This window comes from Diabrotica virgifera, chromosome 8 (genome assembly GCF_917563875.1).
Source record: "Diabrotica virgifera virgifera chromosome 8, PGI_DIABVI_V3a".
In the NCBI taxonomy this organism is placed as follows: domain Eukaryota; kingdom Metazoa; phylum Arthropoda; class Insecta; order Coleoptera; family Chrysomelidae; genus Diabrotica; species Diabrotica virgifera.
Window position 1 is genome coordinate 21396961 of NC_065450.1, and position 14083 is coordinate 21411043.

The window sequence follows — 14083 nt, forward strand, 5'->3', positions numbered from 1 at the left end:
CACATTAGATATTAAACAAGCTTACCTTAATATGGAGATGGACGAAGACAGCGCCCAAATACAAACTTTAAGCATTCATATGGGAACATACAAAGTAAACAGACTGATGTTTGGTGTAAAAGTGGCTCCCAGTTTATGGCAAAGGTTCATGGATAATTTACTTAAAGGTTTAGAAGGCGTACAATGTTTTTTTGATGATATAATAATTCAAGAATCAACAGAAGACCAGCTATTACTAAGATTAAGAGAGGTACTTACCAAGTTAAAAGAAAATAACCTACGGGTGAATAAAGAAAAATGCCAATTTTTTAAAAAGAACCTAAACTATTTAGGACATACAATTGATAAAGGTGGGCTCCATAAGAACAAAGACAAAATTAAAGCTATAATAGGTATGGAACGGCCTTCTAATATAAACGAATTGCGAACTTTTCTGGGTATGGCTAATTACTACAACAAATTTATTGCTAATCTTGCGTCTATATCAAATCCTCTAAATCAACTCTTGAAGAAAGATAACAAGTTTAACTGGACTGTGAAATGCGAAGAAAGTTTTAACAGAATTAGAACGGAAATTGCAAGTGAAAACGTATTAACACATTTCGACCCGAGAAAACCTCTAATCATGAAGACGGCTCAGAAAGACCGATAGCTTTTGCGTCAAGAAACTTAACCAATGCCGAAAAGAAATACAGTCAAATTGATAAGGAAGCGACTGCGATATACTGGGGTTTAAAAAAATTTTTTCATTTTTGCTATGGACGAAAATTTACTCTGATTACTGACCACAAACCGCTAACATCAATCTTTCATCCCCACCATAATCTACCAGAACTGAGTACAATGAGACTTTTTCATTATGCTCATTTTTTATCTGGATTTGATTATGATATACAGTACAGAACAAGCACAAAAAATGCTAACGCAGACTTTTTGTCACGGTTTCCTGTTGAGAACACAAATACATATGAAGTAGATCAACATGGCTTATACCAAATACAACAAATTCAGATATTAGAAATTAGCACAGATATAATCGCTAAGGAGACAGAAAATGATATCGAATTACAGAAAATAATTAAAGCACTAAGAACAGGTCAATCTCTGAAACAATATGGATACAAAGACAATGAATTTACTTTACAAGATGACTGTATTTTAAGAGGAACAAGGGTAGTAATACCACATAAATTTCGTAAATTTATTTTTAACGAACTGCACGCGGGACATATTGGTATATTAAAGATGAAACAACTAGCACGCAGTCATGTCTACTGGAAAAATATTGATAAAAATATTAAAGAAAAAGTGAAATCATGTAGATCATGCCGTTTAGAACAAAATGAACCACCAAAGACACATTTACATCACTGGGAAGAACCCACAGTTCTCTGACAAAGAATCCATATTGACTTCGCTGGACCAATTTCTGGTTCTCAACTATTCATTGTGGTAGATGCATATACAAAATGGGTGGAAACTATATCTACAAAGGTAACAACTAGCTCGTGGTGTATACAAACGCTAAGACAAATATTTTCCACGTTCGGAAATCCCTATGTGCTGGTATCTGACAACGGCCGACAATTTGTTTCAGCAGAATTTAACAAATTTTTATCCAATTGCGGTATCACCCATAGAACTATTGCTCCATATCACCCAGCAACGAACGGTCAAGCAGAACGATTTGTACAAACTATAAAAAGGACCCTGCGCAGCTTAGCGGGGGAGAGCAATAGCTTAACTGATAAACTACTTAAAGTACGAACACGTTTACGTCGTACACCAGGTGTTAACGGTTTCACCCCGTATGAGCTTATGTTCGGACAAGAAATTTGAACGGATCTTCATGCAATGTTAAGAAAACCTTGCAAACACACAACTTCCTTTCCATCAGACAGGCCTACACCTGGTAGGGAATTTGCCTTGGGAGACAGAGTTCAGGCTAGAAAGTACTGCAGTGATCAACGATGGGTATTTGGAAAGGTAATCAGACGCATAGGTTACTTACATTATGAAATACGAACAGATGATGGTCTACTTTGGAAACGTCACTTAGATCAGCTGCTGCCAGCACCTCTAGTCTTGTAGTTGGGAATTGGGGCGGAGGACTGTTATATATTTAGTAGTTAAGATCTAAGGCTACTAATGTCTACCTTAGTTACTAATGTTTTTATGTTTCTAGATTAATATAATGTTGTCACTCTCATTAAATATAAATGAATAAATACTGTTAACATGTCCATTTCTTGTATATAAAAAGCCTATTATCTTTTCTGGTATTTTTCTATTTCTGCGCATTGTTCTTGTAACCAATCTTCTTTCACTTGCTTAATTTTGTATTTTATAAAAACGAGAGTATTGACATGGCTGAGTGACACATGACGTCTAAGAAGTAGCAAAAGAAGAAAATGCTTCTCTTCTTCTTCTTCTTCTTAACTCAGGCGAGACTCGTTAGTCTCTGGCACTTGGTCTTAAGACCTTTGTACCAAACCCTGTTCTTCTCCTTAAACTTTAATAAGTCCTATGGCCTCAACGAAGGCCAACAGTTTTCTTATTGGTAGTTTTAAGATCTCTTCTGGTTCAAACCTCATTTGACCAGTGAATTTCTGCCTTACATCACCTAGCACACTTCAATAGCATAGTATGTGTATGGCAGTTTCTTCTTCCATTTCGCACTTTCTGCACCATGGTTCATTCACCTTACCTAGTTTGTATAGGTGATTTCTTAAACGACAATGTCCAGTCACCATTTCAGTGACCGTTTTGATCTCTCTTTTATTGAGGTTCATCAAACTGTTCGAGAGTTTTTTATCAATATTCTTGATTATTTTTCTAGTCTGGATTTGCCCTTGAGTGGTTCTCCATTTATTTTGATGATTTTTTATCAGCCATTTCTGAACCTCGTTTTTCATAGCATCTTTAGTGATGCCACAGACAGGTTCTGGGCCTTCAAAAGTTTTTCTCGAGCCTTGTTTCGCTAACATATCTGCTCGTTCGTTCCCATGCACCCCTTCATGACCCGACACCCATATTAAAGACACTTTGTTGTCTTTTGCCAGGTTATTGAGGAGATCTTTGCAGTTTCTCACCAGTTTTGATTTGGTGAGAGGGTTCTTTACAGCCAGAATAGCCGATTGGCTATCTGTGTAAATGTTGATTCTCTTAGCTTTAGGGTCCTCATCAATTATTTCATCAATGCAGTCCACCAAAGCAAAAACTTCAGCCTGGAACACCGTTGTATGTTGACCTAGGCTGTAAGATTTATTATAGTTACATGTTTGCCCTAATACTCCTGATCCAGTACCATGGGCAGTTTTAGATCCATCAGTGAACCATATTAAGTCTCCATTAATGTTTGGGACTTTTTGTTCTCTAGATGGTATAATTGTGTTAATCTTCTCAGTGAAGATTAGTTCTGGTGTCATCATATCTAAGTTCATCATAAAGATGTATTCCTCAAGTATAGTCCCAGTAATGTTTGTGTGGCTATTCAATACATAATTTGGCCTCCAAGTATTGTTTGCTTTGAGCCTCAGGATGGTCATAAAGGCTACCGCCGAAATATACAATTCCAGCGGAGGGATACCTGTGATAGCCTCTAATGAAGCCGTTCCTGTACTATTCAAGGCTCCTGTTATATTTAGAAGCGCTTGTCTTTGTAGGGTGGTGAGAGTGGTCACATAAGATTGCAAAGCCGTCTTTCTCCACCAGAGTACTGACCCATAAGTAACTGTCGGTCGTATCACTGATGTGTACAACCAACATATCACCTTTGGTTTCAATCCCCAGGTTTTACCTACAACTCGTCTGCAGTTCCAGAAGAGTCGCTTAGCCCTATTGGTTATATTGGTAATATGAGTATTCCAATTGAGTTTCGAATCCAGTACCTCTCCAAATAATTTCAGCTCACTCAGTCCAGTAAGCTTCCTCTTATTTGTAAAGGCTACCAGTTTAGTTTTAGAAGGGTTCACGGAGAGGTTCTCTTTCAGACACCAGTTCTCTATGTAGTGAAGGGCATATCGCATCTGATACGCAACAGTGCTGGGAAATTTTCCCCTAGTTACTATCACGATATCATCTGCGAAACCCTGGACCCAGATTCCTTGGGCGCTTAGCCCATGAATCAGATCATCGAGAACTATGTTCCATAATGACGGTGACAATACACCGCCTTGAGGGCATCCCTTAGTTGCCCTCAGATTTATGGTATCTTCATGCGTATCTGTGGATATTATTCTGCTCTGAAGCATCTGAATAATCCACTTGCATGTTGTGTTGTTGATTTTCTTCCTCACCAGTGCGCTTTGTATAGACTCGATTGAGGTATTATCAAATGCACCTTCTATATCTAAAAATGCAGCAAGGGCGACTTCTTTCTGATGCAGACTCCTTTTGAGTTCCGACACTAGATTGTGCAGGGCGGCTTCACTTGATTTCCCTGCCTGATACGCCCATTGCCGTTGGTGCAGTGGATTTTCATTTAAATTGTTTTTCTTGATGTGTTCGTTCAAGATTTTTTCCATGGTTTTTAACATGAATGAGGTCAGACATATAGGCCTGTAGAATTTTGCTAAGGTGTAATCTGTTTTTCCTGGTTTGGGAATAAACGCCACCCTTGCCCTTCTCCAAGCTTTGGGAATGTATCCCAGAGCATGGCTAGCTCTAAATATTGTGATCAGGGGACCCATGATTATTTCCAGACCCTCCTGGAGAAGCTTAGGAAATATACCATCCGGTCCCGCAGTTTTATAAGGTTCAAAAGTTTCAATAGCCCATCTGACCTTGTGAGAACCAAAGATCTCGTCAGAGGTCAGCCAGTCCCTTTTGGTTGGGCTATTGTTTGCTTGATGATTGTTATTAGCAGTCAATTGCGTCGACCCTGGAAAGTGAACACTTAAAAGATGCTCTACAGCCTCCTTCTCTGTGTCCGTATACTTCCCATTGGGCAATTTCATTGACTTGGATTTGTTAATGTTATCTCTTTTGAGGATTCTGTTAACCCTGGCGCTTTCAGGTACACTTTCAATGTTTTCACAGAATTCTCTCCAGGATCTTTCCTTAGCGGATTGGATTTTCTTATTATAGGTTTTCAGTTTAGCCTTATATGCTTCCCAATCACCTGATTTCTTCGCCCTATTGAAGAGCCGTCTTGTTTCTCTTTTGAGATCAGACAGCTCCTTATTCCACCAAGTTACTTGCCTGGGAGGGTGACTTTCTTTTAAGAAAATGCTTAAATAGTTCTAAAGAGATCACTAAAATGCGAAAGCAAAACAAGAAAAAGTTAGAATAGATGGTGTAGAACAAAGTATAATAAGCAAACACTAAAAAGGAGGAGAAAAAATATAAACAGACTGGAATGGAGAAAGTTGGTAGAAAGAAATGTAGAAATAATATTATATGTATATTTAAATACTAATCGCCCATATCAAGTTAATTGTTCACTTTGACCCCTATTTTATAAACATATACAATGTTGATATGATTGCGTTACATTGAACGAAGAAACCAGTAGTTTCGATTTGTTTATCAGCGAAAAATGACTTTTAATACGCTGTTAATTGCTTGTTTGTGTGTTCCAATTACAAACTGTGATTACTTTAATGAAATTACTATAAAAATATTCAGAGGAGACAATCCGTTGACCCTCGTTCACGCAAACACAGTCAACGATGAAGAAAACATCACTGAAGTCCAGATAGAAGATGAAGATATACCTGTATTGAAAACCGGTACATTTCAGAATCTTCCTCGGTTAAAAGTAATTCGGATCCACAGAAATAACCTGCAAGATCTTGAAAATTGTCCATTTTACAACGTAACTGCTTTAAGAATAATAAATCTCAATTTCAACAGGATTAAGGTAGTTCCAGAAAACGTTTTCGCTAACTTATCTGTATACAGAATAGCACTAAAAGGGAATGGAATCAGCTTGTTACAATCAGGAGCATTTTACAATCTGAGCAACTTACATGCTCTGGATTTAAGTTCAAATAATATCAAGTATTTACCAAAAGATCTGTTTTATTTAACGAATAATGTTAAAACAATCGATTTAAGCTACAACCAAATGCAATATTACTGGAACATTGTGCCGTATAGTTATTTTGCAGAACCATTCGCCAATGTCAACCGAGATGAGCATTCCTGTATAGATTTAAGCTTCAACAACTTTACTTTTATAAGCAGTATGTTGTTCAAGAACGTACCTTATGTTAAACAATTATATTTGAACAATAATAACATCAAAAGGATTGGGGATGCTGCGTTTACCGATTTAAGGTGGGTGGAGATGATAGATTTGGAAGGAAACGAATTGGAGGAACTTAGTGATGGTACATTGAAGAGTTTGTCTATAGCAAATTATGTAAATCTAGCTAACAATCCTTGGAAAGATGATTTTGTTTGTAAATACGAAACCTGGTGTTATACAAATGATAGAACGAATACAATGGATACCAGTTGTGTTTTAACAAAAATTTAAATTTTTAAATATCTCTTCAGTTTTAGTGTTATTAATAAATTTATTCATATAATGTGTTTTCAATAAAGCCATTTTGTAGCTTGTAACATATATTTTTATAAATTTAGTATCTTTTATAGCATTCTATTTCTAGAGTTTTTCTTATATAACTGGTCTTCTTGCTTCTTAATCTAATGTTTCTTCTCGTATATTAGTTACTAACATGTAAAATCGCTATCTATTTCGGGCCCTCTTGTACTTTTGTTACATTCATTATTTTTCATCTATCATTGCTTTTAACCAGTATATAGTAAATTATGGATTTCTCATTTCAATTTTTGACTTCTCTAGTAAACATAATATGTATTTTTCTGTTTTAAAAAAATGTATTAGTTATTTTTACATTGTTTAAAGTGCAAAATTCTGGCAATCTCCTTCCATTGTTATTTGTGGTCATGTCACCATATTATGGTCCTATATGGCTAGTGTAGATTTCGTTTCGACCCTACAGTTGAATTCCATTGCAATATATGTATATTTACCTTCTTAAGGCTCCTTTTGTTAACGTTAACTCTCCATAAAATAATCTTTGCTTTAATTTTATCATCGTCATTTGGTGCACATACTAGTTTAATCGTTTGTTACTGCTACATGTACATCCTTCATCATTCATTTCTAATTATAATATTCTCTCTGGCCATGTTTTTCAAAATATGTTTTCCAGTCTTCTGTATATGATCCAACCTACTCCTGCAGCTTCTGATACTCCATTATACAGTGCGCTGGAATAATTGTTACCCCCTCCCCTTATTAACTCTTTTATTTTTAGCACATAAACAAAATGCTCGAAAAGGTCGATTTTTAAAATAATCAAAGTATATTATACCATCAATGTTTCGAACTTTACGCGATACCTCTTCAGGTGACAGGCATAACTTTGATTTTTTTAGATAGGAAAGTACATCATATGACACCTCATTTAAAAGCTTCTGAAATACTCAGAGAGCGTAGGTGCAAAATTTGGGTCGAATAAATTTTAAATCCATTCATTTTTTTTTCGAATCCTGAGAAAACTAATAAGTATTTTTGAAAAATTTAAACGCAGAATGAAATATTACAATATTATCGAGGGTCGAGAGTCCCTAAGAACTTCTATATTGTTTATTTTAATAAGTCACAGGGGTGAAAAAAGTGAAAATTTAGTCTGATATTTAATTTCAAATATATAATTCAACAGAAACTTTTTGTTTACTCTAAAGGACTTTTAGCCCTCCGTAATAATGTAGTATTTCATTCTGCCATAAAATTTTTTAAAAATACTTCTTAATTTTCTCAGAATTCGAAAAAATTACTGCATTTAAAAAAAATTCGACCGAAATTTTGCGACTACACTCTTAAATAGGAGTAAAGTGTTATACATTTTTGTAATCAGCATTTCAAAGGCTTTTAAATGAGGTGTCACATGATGGACTTTCCCATTTAAAAAAGTCAAAGTTATGCCTGTCACCTGAAGAGGAATCGCGTTGAGTTCGAAACATTGATGCTATAATATACTATGATTATTTTAAAAATCGACCTGTAAGAGTGTTTTGTTTATGTGCTAATAATAAATGAGTTAATAAGGGGGGTAACACTTTATTCCAGCGCACTGTATATTAAACAATGATTATTTTCCAATTTAACCTTGTCCTTTTTTCTTGGTCTCTGATATTTCTATTTAGTCTGGGCTGATTATCGGAGAATAGGCCATTTTTGGGAAAAGTTATTTACAAGCAATTTTATTGCTGGAATCGAATTATAAGATCCTATATATTAATAATATAGGTATGCAAAGTCCTCAGATAGTGTGCTACTTTTTTTATAAACAAAATGGCGCCCGGAAATCGTGTTTTTTCAATTATTGCTCTAGAACTCCGAAGATTTTAACTTTACAACAAAAACACTCAAATAAAAATTCACCGTGATTAAATTCTGCATGGAGACGTGTTTTTCCCGATCTGCTCCGATGAAAATTTTCCTCGAAAAATGCGGGTTTTCCCAACAAAATCTTTAATTTTCAAATAAAGTTTTTGATAAGTAATTATTTACCAATAATGAAATAGTTTGGTGACTTAAAAGCCTTCTTGGTTTAGATTATAATTCCAGAAGCTGGTGAAAATTAAACGAATATTTTAGCAACAATTCAATTGTTAATTAATAATTTACGGTCGCAATTATAACCAAAATAATTATGATACACTAATCAAACTTTGAAATCTTATAAAGATGAGATGCCTATTTAACATTTTGTTGACAAAATTTAAATTTTTTATTTGTTTGCATAATCTTTAAATGTTTAAAAAAAATAGTTATAAACAAATTAACGTTTCTCAGAAAGTTTTTATTATATTATAATTTTAAAAAATAGCCAAAATGCGCATTTTAAATTTCTTGAAAATGAATGCTTTAAAACTTTTTTGCAACCATTTGCAAAAAAGTTATGAAACAGCAAAGTAAACATACGATTACTACGGTGTTAATAATTTTTTTGAATTCTTTCAAAGCGTAGAAGTGAGTTTAAAGTACAAGCTAATTATTTATAAAACAATATTGATAATCAGCTTAATGGTTATATTTTAATTAAAATTATAAATATATTTTTTTGTAATTTACACGCGCGAAAGTAGAATAATACTGTACCGTAGCTACCCGCCCACATACACAACTCGCGCGAGTTTAAGCGTGTCAGTCGCTTCGAGTGAACATTTTATCTCCGGCTCTGTATCAAGCCTACTTTCGCGCTAAAAATTACAAAAAAAAATATAATTAATCTTTGATTAAAATATAACCATTGCACTAATTTTTGACATCCATTGTGAGTAATTAGATTGTACCATAGACTCACTTTTAAGCTTTGAAACAATTAAAACAAATTATAAACAATGGAGATACCGTATATTTATTTTGCTGTTTCCTAACTTTTTTCAAATTGTTCGAAAATTTTTTTAAAGCATTCATTTTCAAGACCTATGAAATACGCATTTTAAGTATTTTTTAACATTAGAATATAATAAACAATTTCTAAGAAATGTTAATTTGTTTATAACAATTTTTTTAAACATTTAAAGATTATGCAAATAAATGAAAAATTTATATTTTGTCGACAAAATATTAAATAGGTATCACACTTTAATAATCTTTCTAAGTTTGATCAATGTCTCATGATTATTTTGGTTGTTATTGTGACTGAAAATTGTTAATTAACAATTGAATTGTTGCTAAAATATTCGTTTCATTTCAACCGGCTTCTGAATTTATAATCTATACCAAGAAAGCTTTTATTTCACCAAGCTATATAATTATTGATAAATAATTACTGGCCCAAAAAATTTATTTGAAAATTCGAGATTTTGTTGGGAAAACCCACACTTTCCGAGGAAAATTTTCGTCGGAGCAAATCGGGAAAAACATGCCTCTATGTAGAATTAAATTGGGATGAATTTTTATTTGAGTATTTTTGGTGTAAAGTTAAAATCTTCGGAGTTATAGAGCAATAATTGAAAAAAATACGATTTGTCGGCGCCATTTTGTTTATAAAAAAAGTAGCACATTATCTGTGGACTTTGCATACCTATATTAATAATATATAGGATCTTATATTTCGATTAAAGCAATAAAATTGCTGGTTAATAACCTTTCTTTTTACTTTTCTAATTAGACTACGTATTATAACTATTTTTTTTTTTCAAAATTTAAAGATTATGCAAAAAAAAAGAAAAATTTACATTTTGTCGGTAAAATATTAAACAAGCATCTCATCTTTATAATCTTCATAAGTTTGATCAATGTATCATGATTATTTTGGTTATTATTGCGATCGTAAATTGTTAATTAACAATTGAATTGTTGCTAAAATATTCGTTTAATTTTCACCGGCTTCTGGAATTACAATCTATACCAAGAAATCTTTGATGTCACTAAGTTATTTAATTATTGATTAATAATTACTTACCTAAAACTTTATTTGAAAATTCTAGTTTTTGTTAGGAAAACCCGCATATTGCGAAGAAAATTTTCGTCGGAGCAAATCGTGAAAAACACATCTCTATGCAGAATTTAATTGTGGTGAATTTTTATTTGGGTGTTTTTGTTGTAAAGTTAAAATCTTCGGAGTTATAGAGCAATAAGTGAAAAAAATACGATTTGTCGGCGCCATTTTGTTTATAAAAAAAAGTAGCACACTATCTGCAGACTTTTCATACCTATATTATTAATATATAGGATCTTATAATTCGATTCCAGCAATAAAATTGCTGGTAAATAATTTTTCCATGAATTTTGCTAATTAGCCCAGAGTAATTGTACTTAATTCTGCTGCCTTAAACTCCAGAATCTTTCTCTGTTAAAAGTAATTCGGACCCATAGAAACAACCTGCAAGATCTTGAAAACTGTCGATTTTACATAAAACGTAACTGCTTTAAAAATAATCTTCTTAAAAAACTCATACAGAAGTAAAAACCTCAACTTGTATTCTGGTATAAAATCGTTTATTAAAAAACTATCTAAGTAATCCAAATGGATTGCAAAACGTTTTCCTTCTAATTCAGAACATCTTCAGTGCAATCTGCTGAGTAATTTGAAACTAGCACACTATTTAAAGTGGTAACAGTTGGTCTGTGCCCATTGAACTGGCAAGTACCTAGCATTTTTGAGCAGGGAACCATGTTGCCCTTTGAGCAAGTTGAGCATCGACTTGTAGTCACCATATTCTATTAAAATAAGATATTTAAACCATATATTATGGGGTTACCACTTTAAATAGTGTGCTAGTTTCAAACTACTCAACAGAATGCACTGAAGATGTTCTGAATTAGAACGAAAACGTTTTGCAATCCATTTGGATGACTTTTTAGATAGTTTTTTAATAAACGATTTTATACCAGAATACAAGTTGAAGTTTTTATTTCTGTATGAGTTTGTTAAACTATGGTATACAGCCAACTATTGGGTTTTTCCCATTGATTTTAATAATCTTCTTCTTCTTTTTCCTGCTTCCTTAATAGGCTAGCGCCTGTTCCACCTTCGGATGCCTCCTCATCAGATATCCAGTTTGTCACTGCATCTCTTCCTTATCCTTCCTATACTCTTTCGGCCGTTTGATGATATGTCTTGTGCTATATTTTTTTTAAGAATAATAAACTCCAATTTTAATAGGATCAATGTGGTTCCAGAAAACGTTTTCGCTAACTTATCTGTGTACATAATAGCACTAAAAGGGAATAGGATCAGCTTGTGAAGTCAATGGATGACAATCATAATCCGCAACCCGGATAATCCGCACACGGATAATCGGGGTTCTACTGTATTATAGTCATATATGGCTAGTGCAGATTTGGTTATTTGTTCCGTACCTACAATTTAAATCCCCTGCAAAGTATATTTCTCCTCTTGGGGCTTTCGTTGTTAACGTTAACTTTTCATAAAATTAATCTTTGCTTTACATGCATCATCGTCAAAGGGTCCATATACTAGTATAATCGTTTGTTATTGCTACATTCTTTAGCATTCATTTTTAATAGTAATATTCTCTCTGACCATGCTTTCCAGAAGTATATGTTTTTTCAGTCTTTTGTATTTGATCCAACCTACACCTGCAGCTGCCCTTCTGTCTTCTATCTTTATTCTATCTACTGCTGCTCTTAAGAGTTCTATTGAACTGTATTTACTCCTGATATACTCAGTGGCGGCTCGTCAGAGGAGGCAACGGAGGCTTAGCCTCCCCATAAATTTTTTACAAACTTTATGTCATCTCTGGGACATAATATTTCTATAATTATTGATGAAATGTCACTGTTTTGTTTATTTTGAATCACGAGAAACAACAAGCGCTCGTACTAATACAAAGTGTAAATTATTGCACACTTGTAACTAACGCATCGGAACGCATCTATATATCCACCTATACGCTGTGAGTAGCTCTTCATATCCCTACCAAGGGAGGCAGAAACCAGACTCGACTCCGTTGTGTTATAAGTTACGAGAAACTTCTCGAAACCAGCAATACAGTTTCCTATGCGTACAATAATACTCGATAGAGAAACGTAATATTATATCGCTTCACGTCATACTACCCAGAAATATAAGGCAAGGGAGTCTAAACCAGAATTAGGCTCCCTTTTGTTTTTACTTATATTCTATAAGGAAGTTAATAGTCAGGGTATTCTTGGTGTGATTTTATCATTTTATTTTTTTTTTTTTTAATTAGTGTTTGGTGAATTTTTGTAATTCATATATTTTTATTTGTGTTGTTATTGGCTTGGTAAGGTTATTTTTACAATTTATGTACCGTTGTTTGTTTATATAAAATGGATAAGTTAAACGAAATCAAAATACCTGAAGATATAATTGACTGGCTGCTCAGGAATAATTTTAATACTTTAAGTATATACATATAATAAAGCTTATATTATTAAAGCCTTAGGAAGACCACAGCCAAATTTAACTATTATTAAATCTTCAGGTAATCGTCAAAATCGTGCATTTACTATTATTTGGTATAATAAATGGCACTTGTTAACCGGGTCTATTAAGAGGGAAAAAGTTTTTTGCTATCCTTGTATCTTATTTTCAACACAAACTGAACATACAACGTGGTCTAAAATAGGATATTCAGATCTGAAAAATTGGCCTCGTTCAACTGAAAGACATTCCAAATGTAAAGATCACATATTTTCGTCGTGTAAATTAAAACTTTTTTCGTATATAATATCACAAGAGAGAAAATTTTGCCGGCAATATTTTCGACAGGTATGAAAGTTTGTTGCCTGGCAACTTTCGCGAATTAAATTCTGACTTAAATCACGAGACGTCAGTCGAGTCGAATTCTGTCAAAATTTCATAAACGAAAATTATCAAAGGCAACGAACTTAAATGAAACTAGGAGAAAATTTTGCCGGTAAATAATTTTCTCTCGAATGATATTCGACAAGACTATTTCACGAGACAATTAATGCACCATATCAAAGAAATATAATCTTTATTTATTTGTTATTAGCAGACAGTTTCGTGACGGATCTGTCATAATTTTGTCGCTGAGAAATCACGTCGCTAAGGAGTTTTGTCAGTAGGAAACGATGCGTTGCTATGAAGTTTTATCAGTTAAATAAAAACAGTCTAGTGAAATGTCTAAACAAAATATTATAGTAACTGCTTTAGATACAGCTCAAAAAGAGGCCATAATTACTTACAATAATCAGGTTTTGGATAATAGGATGAATTTAAAAAGGCTTATCGATATAACAATATATTGGGCTTCGCAAGAATTAGCTTTTCGAGGACACGATGAAAGTGATGATTCCATTAATCGCGGCAATTACAAGGAACTTCTATCGTTGTGGGGTAAATATAACTCAAAATTCGAAAAATTTCGTTATTTTTAGATTTAATCCTGTTTTTGCTGACCCGAATATTGCATTGCTATTCTATCGCTCAATGATTCGACCAATTTTCGACTATAGTTGTCATTTATACGGGTCTGCGTCAACAGGATATCTTAATAAAGTTGAAATCCAAAGGAATAAATGTTTGAGACTCTGTCTCGGTTACTTAAAATCTACTCCTATTACTATTATTGAGATTGA

The 14083-nt window shown here is 33.5% G+C and overlaps 1 protein-coding gene across 1 annotated transcript; it reads left to right on the forward strand.

The window, feature by feature from the left end:
* The first annotated feature begins 5539 nt into the window (after positions 1 to 5539).
* LOC126890104 (leucine-rich repeat-containing protein 15-like) lies at positions 5540 to 6484 on the forward strand. Its single transcript, XM_050658952.1, has one exon. The coding sequence runs from the start codon at positions 5540 to 5542 to the stop codon at positions 6482 to 6484; it is 945 nt and encodes a 314-aa protein (XP_050514909.1).
* Positions 6485 to 14083: the final 7599 nt, after the last annotated feature.

Excerpts from the sequence above, each read along its gene's own strand:
- LOC126890104 (XM_050658952.1), top strand. The coding sequence starts at position 5,540 with ATGACTTTTAATACGCTGTTAATTGCTTGTTTGTGTGTTCCAATTACA.